The 20,142-nt window shown below is 38.0% G+C and overlaps 1 protein-coding gene across 1 annotated transcript; it reads left to right on the forward strand.

Moving 5' to 3' along the window:
* The first annotated feature begins 2,356 nt into the window (after positions 1-2,356).
* xrcc6 (X-ray repair complementing defective repair in Chinese hamster cells 6) lies at positions 2,357-19,008 on the forward strand. The gene is made up of 12 exons (XM_052112656.1): positions 2,357-2,492; positions 2,615-2,727; positions 4,203-4,344; positions 4,419-4,667; positions 4,775-4,961; positions 15,171-15,357; positions 15,491-15,663; positions 16,588-16,745; positions 16,889-17,018; positions 18,031-18,131; positions 18,222-18,338; positions 18,583-19,008. The coding sequence occupies exons 1-12, from the start codon at positions 2,423-2,425 to the stop codon at positions 18,780-18,782; spliced, it is 1,827 nt and encodes a 608-aa protein (XP_051968616.1). The 5' UTR covers positions 2,357-2,422; the 3' UTR covers positions 18,783-19,008.
* The last annotated feature ends 1,134 nt before the right edge of the window (positions 19,009-20,142 follow it).

Consider the following 20,142-nt stretch of genomic DNA (forward strand, 5'->3'; position numbering starts at 1 on the left):
AAGAAGAGATAAACTAGCTATGGCATACTGGATTAATCTTCAGGGACAAAACAATGATCATCCAGTAAGGGGAGTAATTGCTGAAAGTTGGGAAACAATAAATACACCATGTGGACTGCACGCAGAGCTTTAGATATTCTGAGCAGCCCTTTGTCTGCTTTGGTGGACAGTGGAAAGGAACTCTGTTTCCAAACAGAGGCTTTCCCACTGGATCGTTGATGCCATCGCATTGACCTATCACAAGCAGGTCGTGCCTGCCCCCTTGCGGGTTCGAGCACACTCGAAAAGAAGTGTGGCATCCTTGTGGGCACTGGCCAACGGTACCTCCCTAGCAACACATGTGCAGAGCAACGGGCTGGGCAACACCCAATACCTTTATGAGATTTTACAATCTCAGGGTTGAGTCGGTCTCATCCCGTGTTCTCTCAGGTCCGAGCACGTAGAACTCTGGAATGCAGAACGTCTGACCGGGTGTTCCACTTGCACATAGCGCCTTTCCCCTCCACTGAGGTGATCACGTGCACTCTTTTCCCCCAAGAGAGTACACTAGATTCGCGCTCATTGGATGTTCTTTCTCCCAAGCCCTCTGGTCCGCAAATTCAGCTGAGGAATTCCCCGACCAGACCAACTACGGGTACAAAAATTACTCTGTACTGGAATAGGTGCTCCACAGGATGGGCCCTAGTGGATTAATCCCCCTGTGTGTATTTTCTGTGGTACGGTCCCCCTACGGGCGGACCCGCATCTCCCTTGGGCAGTCCACGCTGCCTCCAGTTGCCATGTTTGTTGCAGCTCCTCCCTCTCAGCAGGTAGGATCTACCACCGTGCCATTTCCACATGTGGCCTGAAAACCCATGTGATGTATTTCGCCACTCTTTACCTCCCCCCAGCCTGGGCAGGTGGTGGTCTCCATGGGTTTTTTTCCCCCTGAAAGAATAGGAGTTTGAAAAGAAAGCCTTCCCTGATGCCTGTGATAGCGTTAAGAAGTGAACGACAGTTGTCTAGGTTGCTATTGTAACCTCTGTTCCCTGATGGAGGGAACGAGACGTTGTGCCCCCTGGCCACGACGCTGAACCGAGCTACTGCTATGGCCGAACCTTATTCTCGGCTCCTCGGTGCAAAACCTGAATGGACAGATCCATGATTCCCTCCTTTTATACCCGTCTGTCCGGGGGAGGGTCATGCAAATTCTGTCTGCCAATTTCTCAAGTTCAGAGGTATCTGAAGCCTTCAAAGAAGTCCCCTAGTGTCGCTTCACTCAACACAACATCTTGTTCCCTCCATCAGGGAACGGAGATTAGAACAGTAACCTAGAAGTTTTTGGGAGTATAATTGTCCATAAAAGTTTGCAAAGAAGTTAGCAATAGGTTTGTAATCTGTTGTGAGAGAGTTATTAATATTAAGTTTATTTATAGAGGAATTCTCAGCCTTTCTCTTATCTAGATTAAAGAAATATTTAGAATTTTTCTCCCCCTCCTCCAACCATTTTCTTCTTGATATTATAAATGCCCCTTTTGCTTTATGTTACATTTACATTTATGCATTTGGCAGACGGTTTTATCCAAAGCGACTTACAGAGCCCTTATTACAGAGACAATCCCCCTGGAGCAACCTGGAGTAAAGTGCCTTGCTCAAGGACACAATGGTGGTGGCTGTGGGGCTCAAACCAGCATCCTTCTGATTACCAGATTACCAGTTATGTGCTTAGACCACTACACCACCACCACTCCATGTTCATAAATATGATCTAACTCAAATTGTAATTTGGTTAATAGATTTTTATTCCTATCACATATAGTTTGCTTTTCATTAAAAAAAAAATAATACAAAAAAATTCTTTCCTAATCTTAGCTAACTCCTTTCACCCTTCTAATAGCTAATTTTCTAATGTAATATTTCATAATTTCCCAATGTTTTCCAAAGAGATTAGAAACGTTGGCTTTTCTATAACAGCTCTTTATAATAAGTTTAGCATTGTTTCTAAAGTGATCATCTTCGAGGAGCGCATTATTTAATTTCCAGTAATTAAAACCAGATCTCCTATTCCCATGTCCACCAAGTGAACTTCTAATTACATTATGATGTGGTCACTAAGTACAGAGGGTATCATGTACATTTCTTTAATTTGTTTCCCATGTTCTTGTGAAACCAACCAAAAATAGAGCCTAGAAGTGAGGAAAAAGCTGGATACTTGAAAAACTCCACATGCTAAGGCCGAACTAAACCATTAATACGCTTTTGTTTACTTCCTCATTCATGGATCGACCAGTCACTCCATTCTTGTCTTGCCATTGGATCATGTCTTCCAATAGTTATCAGTGATTGGCTAGCGCAGCTGTCATTCAAATTGTGGCGCTTTGAATGCGCGGTCGTTCAGTAATACTAAGTTCTCTCACACTGTTCTTTAAGGAAGCGGAGAGTAATGGCGGACTGGAGAGAGTACTATCAAAACGAAGGTGATGAGGCTGAGCAGGACGAAGAAGAATCTGGAGGTTAGCACTGCCAACTGCTTTAATTATAATATAAAATAATACATGCACATTTTGCCTTCTGTTAATCATATGATGAATTAATGTCTGATTAAACTTGCATTCTGTACTTTTAAACTTGTTAGGTGATTACAAGTTCAGTGGCCGTGACAGCCTGGTGTTTTTGGTTGATGCGTCCAAAGAGATGTTTACCAAGGGTGAGGATGGAGAGCCATCAAATTTTGAAATGACCATGCATGTAAGTATAAGAATTCTAGCTGTAACAAGATTCATTAATTCACATGTCTTATTTTCACAGTGTTTTCATACATTCTTTTCCAGTGTTTTTCGTTTATTTATTTACTTCATTTTGTGGTATGAAGTTGAAATACATTTTTTCTACTTAGCAATACAGTGATTGAATTCATGTAGAAAATAAGTAAGTTTGTCCATTTTAACAAATTCTGTAAATTACAACCCACTATAAATAAATAATTTAAAGTTCACCCAAAATAAAACATTCTCTCATCATTTATTCACCCTCATGATATTCCAGATGTGTATGACTTTCTTCTGCTGAACACAAATTAAGATTTTAAAATAATATTTAATCTCTGTAGGTCCATACAATGCAAGTGAATGGTGGCCAGAACTTTGAAGCTCTAACAAGCACAAAAAGAAAAGAAAAAATGAATCCATAAGACCTAAGTGGTTAAATCCATACCTTCAGAAGTGATATGATAGGTGTGGGTGAGAAACAAATCAATATTTAAGTCCTTTTTAGCTATCAATCTCCACTTTCACTTCTACATTCTTTTTGTTTTTGGCAATTCACATTCATTATGCATATCGCCACCTACTGGACAGGAAGGAGAATTTAAAGTAAAAAGGACTTAAATATTGATCTGTTTCTCACCCATATCATATCACTTCTTTTTGGAGCTTCAATGATTTGGCCACCATTCACTTGCATTGTATGGACCTACAGAGCTGTGATATTCTTCTAAAAGTATTTGTGTTCAGAAGAAGAAAGTAAGTCATACATACAGTTGAAGTCAGAAGTTTACATACACTTAGGTTGAAGTCATTATAACTAATTTTTTTAACTTCTCCACAGATTTCATATTAGTAGGTTATTGTTTTGGCAAGTTGTTTAGGACATTTACATTGTGATTGACATGAGTAATTTTTCCAACAATTGTTTACAGACAGATTGTTTCATTTTTAATTGACTATATCACAATTCCAGTGTGTCAGAAGTTTACATACACTAAGTTAACTGTGCCTTTAAGCAGCTTGGAAAATTCCAGAAAATGATGTCAAGCCTTTAGACAACTAGCCAATTAGCTTCTCATTGGAGGTGAACTAAATTGGAGGTGTACCTGTGGATGTATTTTAAAACCTACCTTCAAACTCAGTACCTCTTTGCTTGACAACATTACTCATTCTTAAAATAGCAATCCTAAATAATCTATGACAGGGAATGTTTTCTATGATTAAATGTCAGGAATTGTGAAAAACAATTATTTTGTATTTTGCTAAGCTGTATGTTAATGTCTGACTTCAACTGTATCTGGGATGTCATGACAATGAGTAAAGGATGAGAACATTTAAAATTTTGGGGGAAACTGTCGCTTTAAAAATTAATTAAAATGAAAAGGTTTAATGGGACAGGTAGAGTATTTTAAACAATTTGTGGTGTGCCTATTTAACATTAATCTCCCTTGTATTTAGTGTGTGCGCAGTGTGTACACTAGTAAGATCATAAGCAGTGACAAAGACATGGTTGCTTTGGTATTCTACGGGACTGAGCAGAGCAAGAACCCCAGCAACTCCTTCAAGCATGTGTATGTCTACCATGACTTGGATTCACCTGGTGGGTAACTAGCCCTTCATGCTTTCAGATGTGTTTGGGTGATCCATCTCATTACTTTGTGATTCCCTTCCCAGGAGCTCAGCGTGTGCAGGATATTGATAAACTGGGTGAAAAAGGAGCTCAGTTTGCTGCAGAGATCATGGGCAGTGGGCATACTTCCCTCGGAGAGGCTCTTTGGTGCTGTTCCAACCTTTACAGTGACATCAAGCTGCGACTGTCACATAAACGCCTCATGATCTTCACTTGTAGGGACAACCCTCATGGAGGAGACAGTGCAAAAGACAGTCAGGCTCGTACGAAGGCTGCTGACCTTAAAGAGACAGGTAGGCTCAACAGAAGTGAAAAGTGACAAGAATTATTTGGTGACATTCATTGGACATTGTGTAGCCTCTGCTCTTGCATATGATCGGACCTACTGTTTGATTCTCAGGTGTGGTTATAGACTTGATGCACCTTAAAAAGCCTGGAGGATTTGATGTTTCCTTGTTCTTCTGTGATATTGTAAGCCCTCCTGAGGATGAGAGCGAGCTTGGTCTCCAGCTTGAGCCCTGTGGGAAACTTGAGGACTTGCAGAAGAGAGTCAGAGCTAAAGAGTTGAAGAAGAGGGCTCAGAGCAGGTAAATGGAGTAAAGATCGACCGATATGTCGGATCTACTGATTAATCGGGGCTAATAGAGTATTTCTCTGTGGCCGGCGCTGGAGGGTTGTACAGTCTGAACACCTTGGTCCAACAATATAATGGTGCCCTTTAGAGGTTAAATAAAAAACAAACACTGACTTTGTGTGGCGTTAGTTGTGCAATGGTGTCTAGGCTATTTATGCAGATGGGTGCTTCAAACGGGGGTTTAAAACATTGACACAGAAAAGTCTAGGTATATATACAATACACGTAGTTATTATTATTGTCATGGTACAATAGAGCAGTCATTTAAGACAACCAAAGGTGGTTTGATAATTAATTTGTTTATAACTAATCGCTGCACTGGAGAAATTCAATGCCGACATGGTCGGTTAGAACAATGTTAAGTCAAAAGTGGAAGCTGCTTACCTTTCCTCTTAATACATTGTTTTGAATTTTATTTAAAAGTCAATCATGAATTCATGCAGATCTGTTGTTTTTTTTATAATATTTTTTTGTTGTTGTTGTTTTTTTTTTCTACGGGGTTGAGGGGCATCCGATTTGTTCCAGTCAGATTATATACATGAGCGTTTCAAAGAGGTTTTGTTTCTAAGTGAATTTATTTGTTAATTATCAGTAGTAAATCAATCATTAATGCCAATCTTATATGAAAATGCTGCTGGAGTTTTTGGTTTTGCTCTGTCGTTCGGCTGCTTCGGAAGACCAAGTGCGAGCACGGTTCATTGTGTTTTTGACTATAAAGTTCCCCAAACATTTCTCTCGTCTGACAAAATGAACTTCTTTCCATACTTCCTAATTTTATGATGTAGTTATGTACAAAAAACTTAATGTTAAAATCTGTCTGAAATAAATTCTGATGAGAGGGCACATTGTTATATAATATAGTGTGTTTATGTGAGGGCATATATAATGCCACTAAGTGGCCAAGCCCCGCAACTTTATCTACACGTTGTGCTCGGCAAGTCCTCACAACGATATCACAATTGCAATGGTTCGCCTTATGGCCTGTTCCCATTTTGAAAAAAAGTTCTGAAAATACTTTAGCAAATTGCTTCTAGGCCGTTCGTCCTATTGGAACAAAACCACCTCCAGTAAAATTGCTCTAAGCAAGTTCAAGGAACATGGCAAAATTTCGATTGTAATTGCCAAAAACAGGCAGACGAAATTAAAAGTTGTCTCCCCTTTTACTTAACTCTTAAACGGAATGAGATATTGTCACCAAATTTGACAAACTTATATAAGTGCTCAATCTGAGAACGTGTAGGTAAAGTTGTGGGGCTTGGCCACTTGGTGGCATTATAACAGGAAACAACGTGAAAGTGGCTCTAACTACGGAGCCATTGGTCCGATTGACTTCAAAATTTACATGCAGTGTCTTTGTCAGACTTGCCATCACTGACCATGAGCACATACCTTGAGATACATACGACCCGACCACTAGCTGTTAGCTATTCGTTCATTGTGCTGCATAAAGCAGTTGTTGCATGGTGCTTCTGTAGTAACTTTTTTTTTTTTTCCCACACTGTTGGTAGGTCCTGTGGTAGCCGTGTCTCATCTGTGCGACCAACAGCTGAGACACTTCCTGAAAGGTTATTTTCATTTCATTCACCTCTATCGAGAGGAACGTCTGGACCTCGTTTATTGACCACGGCGGGGTTTTGCGCACAGCCATTTCTTTTCACAATTCGAAAGTTGCGTGAACAAATGATACTGCTATCGCTGTAGCTAACATTAAAACTGGCGGGTTGATGTCCTGTGTCAAATCCAGTGAGGCTGGTAGTGACGATTCTCTCTGACCAGTCAGTGATCTCTGGGTTTTGATGTCACATTTATTATCGGCTCGGCTCACTTTGAACCTCGACCGAGGTGGTACTAAAAAAAATACCAGGTACTATCCACAGTGGAAAACACCCAAAAAGCGAGCAGAGTCAAGTCGAGTTGTACCGTGCTGTGGAAAAGCCCCATATGTGACTATTTCCCACATCGATGACCACCCCATCGACCAAAACAGTCTTGGGCAAAACTAAACAACGTCACACACAAAACTCTGAACCTTAACCCAGAGTTCAAGCTGCCGATGATGGGCTTGACCCCGGCATTGCTGTTTGCGGAACTTTGCTGCCAACATGGCCAATTCAGCTATTAGACAAGGTTAACAAAGGCCGATCGGAATGAAACATGGTGGACATATTTGACTCTTTGCATGAGAGGTTTTTTCTGAGGCTATATCTTTTCAACACTTTGGTTAATCGACATGAAACTTTTTATTGTGCCAATACAACCACTGCCTGGCAATACAATATCAATTTGGACGCATTACCACCTATTGGTCAAAACTGAAATGAAATTGTATTACAAGTAATTCGGTTCATGGATTATTATCCGTTTTGAATATAGCATTCAAGTGTTGATTTTCAGCAGTCACATTTTCTGCCATTGGTCTGTTTGGCCCCGGAATTGCTGCTTGCAGCTATATTTATTATTATTATTCTTTTTCTGCCCTAAAAGCGAATGGGCAGCAAAGACCGCAAGTCCTAGAGACACCAAACTTGGCAAGATGGTCCCAAATCCCAACCACTACTCAGGCGCCTACATGCACACCCATCCGACTCTAGGTGTTGCTATAGTAAGCACCTTTACGTTTTGGCTCATATCTCTGCAGCCGTGAGGGCTAGAATCAAAATATATTTTCGAATTTGTCCTAGGCCATTTTTTTTCGATTCGCACAAAAATTGTTTTACATTATCTACAGACCCTCTAGACAAAAAGTTTTCAAAAGGATTTTGATATTTCAAATCGTTCTGAAGATGTAATCAAATAAGTTTTGGGCTGTGACTCATAATAACTAATTGGCCTTGTATCTCGTGAGTGCAAAACTTAAAAAAAAAAAAACATTGAAAAGGGAACATTCTGAGGCCACATGAAAATTACATACAGTTGGCAAAGCTATAACAGAAGAAATGGCTATTTTTACAACTGCATTTTTAAACTATTAGAAATATGGAGATAAATAGGTTGTTTCACTGTTTGTCCACCAGAGGGAGCCACACAACAAAAAATCTCTTCAAAGAAAACTAATGAAAACACAAAATCAAAGGCTGATGTACAGGATTAATTTTATATATAGATGTGGGGGAATTTAATAATTACCAGAGCTTCAGTAATTTTAATTCCTTGTCATGTCAGTAATTTTCTTCAGACTTTTTACAGTGTGCACGTTCCCACACTGGTCTTTATTTTTTTTTCAATACAGCGTGTTTTATCTACTATAAACAACCTGTAATAATATGCCTTGGTGATATTAATAGTCTGCGAATGTACACATTGGTAAAAAGCACTTTCAAGCGATTGTTGGTTAACAAGACACCAGAAAATGTGAGCCACATTTTATGCTGCTGAGTTCACTCCAAGAACCTACGTAATATTTTAATTGGGCTCTCTGCGTCCTTTTTTAAAACTGTTTGTATCCATATGTCCAAAGTTCATAATTGTTGATTCTTCCCAGAATAAAATGTAATATGTTAATTTTGTGATTGTAGACTGTGTGTATCAACCACATGCCATTCGGCTCCTAATGAAACCATCACGAAATTCATTCACAAACTCACGCACATAGGCATTGTAACGGGAGAGTTTATTAATTTGTCAACAAACAGCATGAACGTTGAGCTTGCGCATATAATTGCACTAATTTGCACAACAGGGTAAACAGCTGAAAATAATGAGACAGCGGTTCGGGAGACGTGGGTGATGTTTTTATTTTCTAATTGTTTTCATTAGGCTACTATGTATCATTGTATATAAAACAGGGCTCGGGACACTTGTCCGGGACAAGTGCATTTTTAAAGGGGCAGGTGAAGGAGAATTTTCAATGTCCGATCGGACAAGCAGCCTGTTTAAAATATCAATAGCAAAAAATTGCTTGCTATATTTGTGATATAGCAAAGGCCTGTATCATTTAATATAAAATGAGCATGAAATTTGGCAGGGGGTTGCACAATTATTTCCTGCTTTCTTATATTACATTCACACCGCAGCTGAATGTGGCTGAATTGATTGATTGTGTGAAAAATGGAATTCATTTGTAATTGAAAATAAATTGGAAACATATCTGATTTTTTTTACAAAGTGAACAGCCAGGTCAGATTTAAAGTGACTTTTACACGTATTTACCTCAACATTCATCAATCGCATGCTTGATTTCCAGTGTATATAAGCCTGTTATATTTTTTAACTTTTAACTGTGAGTCATATCTGTCTAGTTAATGCATTCAGTTTCTTTTTAACGCAGATTTGAAGCACTGAACAGCACCAGCTACAGCAACACAACAACAAATGTAATATGCTCCATCATTTGAGTGAGAAGTAGATTTATGAGAAACACGATTTTAGATTCAGCTTTCAATTTTTCACTTTTATCACAAAATTCAAACAATAAATGTTTTATTCATGCTCTTAAGTGTGTGCAGATAATGATGAGACCAGATGTCGGTTTCTAATCTCAAATTTGGCTTGTTTATTGGCTGTTGCGGATCTGTGTAGATTTCTATTCCTATATCGTCCCATGAACAGTCTGAAGTTACATGCAGACTGATAACAAGCTAAACAAAAGTAGAAAGCGAATGGCTATGGCAAGCCATCTGTTGGCAACATCATTTTACAAAATACTAATTTTGAAATTAATATGAACATGAATTACATTGTAAAAATAAAGAAAAGTAAATAAATTAAAAGTAATACAAAATAAAAATGTTTCTACACTTTTAGGATATCAAATATTATAGTGAAATTAGCTTAATATTAATATGCTCAGAAAAATTAAAATTATTGAAGATTAATTTTAATATCTCTACATAGCTAATGGTAAAACTATACACAGTTTACATGCAGTTTGGATCAAAACACATTTATATTTGTGATCTCCGCGATGGTCCTTTTTAATTCCATAAACTTCAGTTTACTTGGGCGGTGGGGGTTCCGGTGTTCTGCGTGCTTCTATGATGTCATCATCATAGCAATATAATATTGCATATCCAGAGGTGTAGAATCTGGGGGGAGGTAACCCCCCAATAAACAAAACATGCAAGTTAACCCCCCCAGTTCTCTGCCCCACGTGCATGTATCTCTATCTTACAAAATGTAACAGATTTTTCAGTTAAATTATTTCAGACTTTTAAAAGAAATATTCAAGGCTTGTTTTAAATACATATTTCAGTATTTTGCACACATTACGGGTTAACAAATTACATTTTGGTGCCCAATTCATTTTTCAACAAATTTAGTTAAGGCAGGATCTATTATATCAATTCGTATTATTTGGCATCCACTGGATCATTTCTGTCAATTCTGATTATTTTAGTCATCTCTCTTGTGCTTGGACCCCGATGATTGCCGCTTGTGGCTATATTTAGGGGGCCAAGCAGCAAAGCTATAAATGCACACACACACACAGCAACACAGAAACCCATGCAACAGATCCACACACAGCAACACAGAAACCCATGCAACAGATCCACACACACACACGGCAATTCAGAAATGCATGCAACAGATCCACATGCATGCTCAATCCACAAATGCCCGCAACAGATCTACGCCCTCAGCAATTCACAAATGCCCTTTTAACAGATCCACATTTGCGCTCAATTCACAAGTGCATGCAACAGATCCACACACACACGCGCAGCAATTTGCAAATACACACAACAGATCCACACCTTTGCTCAATTCACAAATGCACATAGCTTTACAATGATTTATTTGCTCACAGTACAGTCCACAAATGCACACAAAAATGCTGAGAGTTTTTCCATTGGTATTCTGCCTTGAGGATGCTCTTGAATGTGCTTTTGCATTTTTGGATAGTTTTGACACTCTTGTTCCACAAACTTGATTCAGCTTGCTCATTTTTGTGATTCAAGGCTGTACACAAATGCAAAACCACATTTGTGGGCATCTTTATGGCAGAATACCGATATAAAAAAAGTCTCTGCATTTATGGGTGCATTCATGGACTGCACTGTGAACAATGAAATCATTGTATAGCTTACAATTGTGCAATCTGATGCGAGCATTTGTGAACATTTGTGTGTGAGACGTTTTAATACTGTATTATCTCTATAATGTCACACCCAAACAGCTGTCCATCGCATCCACAGGATCTTTTCTGACAAATGTGATTATTTTGGTCATCTTGCAATATGTGTTTGGCCTCCGACAATTGTTGCTTGCAGCTATTTTATTTAAGGTTTTTGGGAGCTTTCGGGCACTAAACATGCCAAAAACTCATGAAATGTTGCAAACGTCTCTAAGTTGTTGGCCTTTAGGGCTTGGTAAAAGTTCATTCATGGCATCTAGAGTGAGCTCTCTAGCGCCACCTAAAAGATGGGCATGTTCGGGGGGCTCTGTAGCACATCCCTTTTGAGCTATAGTCACCAAACTTTGTTCATATACACTGGCAGCCAAAGGTTTGGAATATTGTACAGAGTTTGCTCTTATGGAAAGAAATTGGAACTTTTATTCACCAAAGTGGCATTCAACTGATCACAATATATCATCAGGACATTAATAACATGAAAAATTACTATTACAATTTGAAAATAATATTTAGAACTTCTTAAACTACTTCAAAGATTTCTCATAAAAAAAATCCTCCACGTGCAGCAATGACATCTTTGCAGATCCTTGCCATTCTAGCTGTCAGTTTGTCCAGATACTCAGGTGACATTTCACCCCACACTTCCTGTAGCACTTTCCATAGATGTGGCTGTCTTGTCGGGCACTTCCACGCACCTTACAGTCTATTTGATCCCACAAAATCTCAATGGGTTTAAGATGGTAAATGGTCTGCATGTATATAGTGCCTTTTTAACCTTAGCGGTATTCAAATTGCTTTACGCTGCGTCTCATTCACACACCAGTGACGGCAGAGCAACCATGCAAGGTGCTAACCTGCCATTGGGAGCAACTTGGGGTTCAGTGTCTTGCCCAAGGACACTTCGGCATGAAGGCCAACAACTCTGAGATTTCATGAGTTTTTGGCATGTTTAGTGCCCAAAAGCTCCCAAAAACCTTAAAACAATTAATAAAAAATAGCTGCAAGCAACAATTGTCGGAGGGCAAACACATATATTACTATTATAGTATATTATTAATTGTGTGAATGAAAAGTGAGCTGATATCTTTCAACTAAATTGAACAAAATAAAAGATCTGAATCTTTTAAAGTCTAGATACAAGTTGAAAAAAAAAAAATTATAATTAATAAAACGGCTTCTTTTCTACTGATGACTTATACTGGAATTACTGTTAATTTTGCTGCTACATTATCCAGTAGACTAGTTAACTAAGTTTTTCTTAATAAGCTATAAATTATATTGAAATAATGTGTAGTTAGAGGTTTGTGTTTCTCTACATATTAAAGAGCACACCCAATTAACTCCACACAATAATGTAAAGATATTCTAAACTGATTATGCAAAAAAACAACACTGGTATCGGATGGGGATTGGCCGATACTGAGATTTCCGATATCGGAATCGGATCGGAAGAGAAAAAGTGGTATTGGTGCATCCCTAATCCTTTGTCTTGGAAGACTGTAGTGTACACCTTTTGTATGAAATCTTCAGTTTTTTGGCAATTTCAAGCATTGTATAGCCTTCATTCCTCAAAACAAGGATTGACTGATGAGTTTCTCGAGAAAGCTGTTTTTACATTTTTGACCTAATATTGACATGCCAGTCTATTGCATACTGTGGCAACTCCAAAACAAATACAAAGACAATGTTAAGCTTTATTTAATGAACCAAATAGCTTTCAGCAGTGTTTGATATAATGGAAAGGTGAATTTCTAGTACCAGATTAGCAATTTAGCATTATTTCTCAAGGATAAGTTGTTGGAGTGATGGCTGCTGGAAATGGGGCCTGTCTAGATTTGATCAGAAAATACTTTTTTTAAATAGTGAGGGTTCTGTTTTTTACTTCAGTAATGTCCTAACTATACTTCAGGACTAATCAGTAGAATGCCACTTTGGTGAATAAAATTTTTTGGGGGAGACACTCTCTGTGGGATAGTTTTTTCTTCGGAGTGGCTCTTACTCAATATGTTACACCTTACTGACACTTATTATTTTGCTTCTTGTGTTTTTCTTATATCATGTAGCACAAAGATTTAGTCATAGTTATATTGTTTGGTAACTCTTTGTTTTCCTTCATAATCCCTAGACTTATATTTATTAATTATTGGTTGTTGTGGTATTTGTTTTATTAAAATAAAACCATTTGTATTGATTAGACTTTGTTGTCTGATCCCTCTTATATTACGGCTTGAAACGAGCTGGTCGTGACTGGTACTAAATGTGGGCGACATCATGACATTGACGATGCTAAATTGCAAACTGATTTTTATATATCGAAGTTGCCATGGTGATGTGATAAAATAACAGCAAAAACTGTGTCTTGTCAATCACATGATGCACGCAGACGTTATATCAAAATTGAGCCATATGTTTGGCCTTGTGGGCTGATCACGTTGATGTGGCTGTTGTGGGTCACATTCATAGTGCCACCAACTGGCAGAAGAAAATTGGTACATAGTTCTATTCAAGCGGACAATTCTATTCTGTCATAATTATAGTTATTAGCTTTGCCCAACAGTAAGTCTGCAATTTATATTTTTTTTATATTGCAGTCTCTGAACTTTTAAATACTCAAAATATATATATATATATATATATATAAGATACTCCATCTCTTCTTCCTGAGACGGCTGAGGAAGTTTGGAATGAATCACCACATTCTCACACGTATCTACACCAGCACTGTAGAGAGCATCCTGACAGGCTGCATCACCCCCTGGTACAGCATCAGCACCGCGCTCCACCGCAAAGCCCTCAAAGTGTGGCGTGAACTGTCAGACACATCATCGAAGGTGAGCTTCCTTCCCTCCATGACATCTATACCAGGCGGTGTGTGAAAAAAGCTTGGAGGATTATCAGAGAATCCAGCCACCCGAGCCATGGGCTGCTCCCACTTCTACCATCAGGCAGGCGGTATTGCAGCATCAGGACCCACACCGGCCTACTTTGACAGCTTCTTTCCCCAAGCAATCAGACTTTTGAACTCTTGATCTCTCACAATTCATATATCAGCACAGCAATTTATTAGCTTCAGACTGGGCCCTCATTTTATACTTAATAACACATTGGCAACTTCATATTATTTCCACTGATTACAATATAGTGTATCGTATATGATTTTTATTGTATTGTATATGAATGTCTCACATTTTTATATTGTATATTATTAGGTATATATTGTGTTGTGTAACAAGATGTGTAAATTGTGTTAAGTAAATCAGGTGTTTATTGTAATTGTTATACTGCTATGTTGCTTGAAACCACACTCAAGACTTTCACCCACTGTTGCACTTGTGTATATGGTTGTGACAGTAAAGAGATTTGATTTGATCTCAGGGGACTTCATTAGACTGTCACCACATTTAGACAACATTATGCCAAGACATTGAAAATGCTAAATCGTGAACAGATTTTTTTAATATGATTTTTCAATGGTGTTGCCATGGTGGGGCATTAAATTAATGGTGGAAAATAGGAAACAGGAAGTGTCTCATAGTTTATGTGTGATTTTAGATAAAAATTGAGATGTATGTTTAGTCTTGGAGGCAAATCACATGGATGTGACTATTTTGGGTTACGGTCATAGCACCACCACCTGGCAGCAGGAAGTATTGCTCTTACAATAGACTTTATATTTACCCAAATTGCTTCAAAATTGTTTAGAATAATGTCAAATCCCAAATGCATGTCTCCACCTTGCATTGTTTTCCAAAAAGCCTCTGGTGGAAATGGAGCTTGGGCCCGTCGTCGCTGCTTGCAGCTATATATATTATTTTTTGTTTGTTTTTTACTATTGGCCAATTACTTGATTATCTGTCCTCCCTACCTCCTTAGTTATCAATATCGACAACCTCAAGTTTTCATGGCTGTCAAATGCAGAAAATTAGTTAAAGTATTTTTAGTGTTGGAATTTGGTTGGTTTTTAGCAAAGCTTCTCTTTTTCTTGACCATTTTAAACATAGTAACATCGTACTATTTAACAGTTTCTTTGACAAAATAGTTCCAGAATACAATCCTTTCATTGAACTGTTTGTTTTCACTGTTTCCAAGGTTAACATTCTCTCTTGGAGAAGGTGTCAATGTAGCAGTTGGTGTATATGTGTTGGCCCGGACTGCCACCAAACCTACCGCTGTTAGACTTTCCAGAGATACTAACGAACCAGTTCGCACTAAAACCCGTCTCTTTCACACCCACAATGGCAGCCTACTTTTGCCAAGTGATACAAAGAGGGCACAGGTAAAGGCACTTTTGTATGTCACCTGAAATCAAAATCGAGCTTATATTTTTGTTACAATATCAACTACTATTTATGTCACTTTAATTTGAAATTGTCTAACTCTGTCTTTTTATACTTAACCTTCTTATAAAGGTTTATGGAAAGAAGCAGATTGTAATGGAGAAGGATGAGGTGGATGAGATTAAGAAGTTTGATGATCCAGGTTTGGTGCTGATAGGATTTAAGCCCATGGATCGCCTCAAACTGCACCATCATATACGGCCTGCGCTCTTTATATATCCTGAGGAAGAGCAGATATCAGGCAAGTCGTCATTTGTTCATGTATTAAGCAAATGTTGAAAAGCAGACTGTATGTTAGGGGTCGGTAAAAATATAGTTTTTCTGATTGATCGTGATTTTAATTTGAATGATCTCAATATCGATTCTTAAATCCCAAGATCTATCTTTCACTCGGTGTGCAACCCTCCACTACAATGAGAGGAAATCACTCGCATTTGCAACCAAATTTCATACTATGTGACTAAAATTAATATATTTGGCAACTGACTGGTAAATGTTTACATTTCACTCACCAGTAATTGTGTAGTTTGTTCGTGAAATGTTCAGCAGCGAAATCCTTTTCACAGTGTGTTGAGAGTAAAAGTTGTTCCATGTAATGTGTGTTCAATTACGAAATCCAAGTAACCACGTAATTCAATTGTCATTGAATAATGTCTCTTTTAATACACGTTCTGTTCCTTACAGTCAGTTGTTGATCAAAAACAACTACAAATAACATTTCATTCTAATCATGCATTGCACAGATGAGGTAAAGCCATTCGAGTCCTCTAGTTAACGTGCTCATTTAAAGGCGCTGTGTTAACAAAAATGCTGTTTTTGTTAAAGAGACCGGTTTTAGCACGTGTTCAATAAATCAGTGTAAAGCTTTGTAAATAGAACAAATAATGCCATTTAACACCAAATATGTAACAAAAACAATATATGAAATATAATATTTATTGATTGAATACACATAATTGAATATATTTATTCATTTTTAAAAAGTCAATGACCAAATGATGAAAAATCGAAAGCTTGTTAATTGAATTGAATCAGGAAATCTGTATCAATACCCAGCCCTACTGTAAGTACTTGTATCAGTTCTCAGATAGTCATTTGTAACATGGATCTCATGAGTTTTGGAAAGCTGTTGTGCAGTTCCTTATTTATTTTTGGTTTATCCTAGGAAGCTCCTGTATCTTTACAGCTCTGCTTTTAAAGTGCAGTGAGAAAAATGTTTTTGCATTGTGCAAATACATCTCTCGCCGAAACACTCCACCTCGGTTTGTGGCGCTAGTTCCCCAGAGAGAAGAGCTGGATCAGAGTCAAACACAGGCAACACCTCCAGGTAATTGCTATTAAAGTGTTGGGAACAAATCAAGATTGGCATATATTTTCATTTACAATATCATATGACATGATAATATATATTGTAATGTGTTAAGCTGTATGTTTTATACGTGCTATATACTGCGGGCTCTTATAATTTAGGCTTCCATGTGATTTTCCTGCCTTATGCTGATGACATACGCACTCTGGATGCTCACGAGTGTCCCTCAGCCTCTGATGAGCAGGTGGACAAGATGAAAGAGATTGTGCACAAGCTCCGCTTTAAATACAAGTGTGTGGTTTTCTTCCAGTGCCATGATACCTTGTGCATACTCATTACAGAGCACACATTAAAGGAATATTCCGAGTTCAATACAAGTTAATCTCAATGGACAGCATTTGAGGCATTATAATGATTACCACAAAAATGTATATTGACTTGTCCCTCTTTTTCTTTAAAAAAACTAAAATCTGGGTTACAGTGAGGCACTTACAATGGAAGTCAATGGACCCAATTCATGGACCCAATTCATGAGCATTAAAATGACCACAGTTTAAAAATGATTGCCACAAGGTGTAAACAGTGTACATGTTAACATGATTTTAATGTGATAAATCACTTTCTAACCTTTTCTGTGTAAAGTTATAGACAATTTTATAAGTTCATTGCCATGATGATGTAATGTCAACAAACCCTAAAATGACTGTAAAAATTGCAGTTTAAACAACTTTACAGCACAGATAATACACAAGTTTTAACAGAAGAATTAATGCAAGTGCTTTTATAAAATGTTTACCTTCACATTTCTGTTTTTAAACCCTCCAAACAATTGGCCCCATTCATTTTGATTGTAACTCAATGTCTACACCGGGTGCGTCCATTGATGCAACAACGGCTTGAATCTGTCTACACTAGGCACATCAATACAAATGTTTTAAACCATTTGTGTTGTTGGCAATAGTAGCGCCAGGACATGCAGCGTAAAATGGAACGCGACACCCGTTTACTGTCAGTGCGACACTCCGCTATGGACGCTTCCAGTGTAGAGATTGATAATAATGGGCCCTATTGCTTTTGACGCACCACTCTCATTTGGTATAGTCAGCCCCTCACTGTAACCTTGATTTTTGCTTTTTTTGAAAGAAAAAGAGGGACGAGTCAAAATGTATTGTTGTGGTAATCAACATTATGCCACAAATGCTGTCGATTGAGCTTAACTTGTATAGAACCCGTAATATTCCTCCTAATTACATGCCAATCTCCATTTAAGGAGTGTTGATTTGTAAATTGTATGTATTTACAGGAGTGATGCATTTGAAAACCCAGTGCTGCAAAAGCACTTTAGGAATCTGGAAGCTTTGGCTTTGGACATGCTTGAACCTGAGCCCATTGAGGATTTTACAAGTATTTGTAGTACTCTAATTATAATTTTTTTTTAATAGAAACATTTTTCTTTGTTTCTCTTAATGTCTCACTCTTTTTACCCTCTCTCAGTGCCAAAGGTAAAAATGATGGATGATCGTGTTGGCTCACTGGTTCAAGAATTCAAAGATTTAGTCTATCCTCCTGGCTATAACCCAGAAGGAAAGCCTGCAGCTAAGCGCAAGCCTGGTGAGATTGGAGAGATGATCTTATATTGATATAAAGCATGGATAACAAAACAATGGCGTAATGCAAGTGCAAAGACATGGCAGTATGGTTCAAGATGCCTGAAGATGACTGAATTGCTTCCATACACTAACTCAGGGTTTTGGTAACAGTGCCCATGCTTTCAGAAACTTTGAATGTTGGCATGGCCAGAATCATTATTTGATATTTAATCTCTAACAACACTGTACATCCTTTTTTTGCACAGCTGAATCTGTTGGTGGTGCTGAAAAGAAGCCAAAAGTTGAGATGTGTGAGCAGGAGCTCAGAGACCACGTGGCAAATGGCACTTTGGGCAAACTGACAGTGCCTGTTCTGAAAGATGCCTGCAAGCAGTTTGGAATACGAACGACAGGAACCAAGAAGCAGGAGCTCATAGATGCCCTGACCAGGCAGCTTCCTGAATGAGCTAGTGTTTTTAAAGTGATGCCCATATCTGGGAGAAAAAATGTATGATAGCTTGACATTATGGTGACTTATTTACGTACTTGTTCATAAAATAAATGCAAAAAGATTTATGTCTGCTCATGTTAAGTGGTTGTTGTCAAATCAAGTCTGTTCTTTTAGACATAATTAGGTCCAGCACTGTGACTGTTGTTGTAACATGCAATAAAAGCTTGAATTTTGGAGTTTTGATAGTAGCACTGATCTGTTTTGTTTCACCACATTTGCTCCTTACTCTTGAAATATTTCCACATTATGCCTCCACTTAGTAAGCCTCTACCAGTATTGGCATCATCTCAATTCTGCAAACTGACAACTCCTTTTCTACTGAACAAGGATGGAATAATTTCTTAAAGGAATAGTTCCCCCAAAAATGAAAATGTATTATTTACTCCATCTTGTACTAATCTAAACCAATTTGACACTTTTTTTAATATTTTTTTATTTAAATGTTTTTGGGAAACAAATGGAGAAATTTTGGGCGGGGAAAGAATCTGCTAAATGATGTTATACAATGGCAGTTTATGGTGACCACCTGTTCAAGCTTCAAAAAGAATGCAAATTCAAAAGTCTGATAAATCAATGTGACTTCTTGCTCTAAAGGCATATGAGGTTTGGTGAGAAAGTAACTGAAATCTAATTTATTATTTAATACAAATCTTGACAATCATTGCTCTCCTGTGCACATTCACGGAAGTGCACGAGAGCAACATTTACGCTGCCCCAGCTTGCGAGATGGGGAGCTAAAGGGGGAAAAAATTAGTTTGAAGTCGATGAGATGCATTTCTATGCCCAGCCTTATTTGTTTGAACCGGAGTACTCTGAAATCAAACTTTAAAAGAGTTGATGGTTTGGCCAGCCGAATGCTACTCACATCATCTCAGTAACTACTCTGTCATTGGACACTTCCACTTATTAAGTAAATTAATCATGGCCGACTGAATAGTCAATTTTCTACAATGGCATCTTTAACTGAAAACTACTGCTTGTATGATGCTGCCTACACACCGTTAGGTGTCCGTGTAAGGCCACGAAGACACGCATAAGATTATTGAGTGCATCTTTAAAGGGATAGTTCGCCAAAAAATGTTAATTAATTTACTCATCCTCATACCATCCCAAATGTGTTTGACTTTCTTCTACAGAAAACAAACCAAGACATTTTTTAAATCTCAGCACTGTGGGCCCATACAATACAAAAAGTGAATGATGGCCAGAATTTGAATCTGAAAAAAATCACAAAGGCAGAATGAAAGTAATCCATATGACTCCAGTGGTTTAGTCCATATAATCTGAAACACTTTGATAGGTTTGGGTGAGAAAC

The sequence above is a fragment of the Xyrauchen texanus genome, chromosome 40 (assembly GCF_025860055.1).
Source record: "Xyrauchen texanus isolate HMW12.3.18 chromosome 40, RBS_HiC_50CHRs, whole genome shotgun sequence".
In the NCBI taxonomy this organism is placed as follows: domain Eukaryota; kingdom Metazoa; phylum Chordata; class Actinopteri; order Cypriniformes; family Catostomidae; genus Xyrauchen; species Xyrauchen texanus.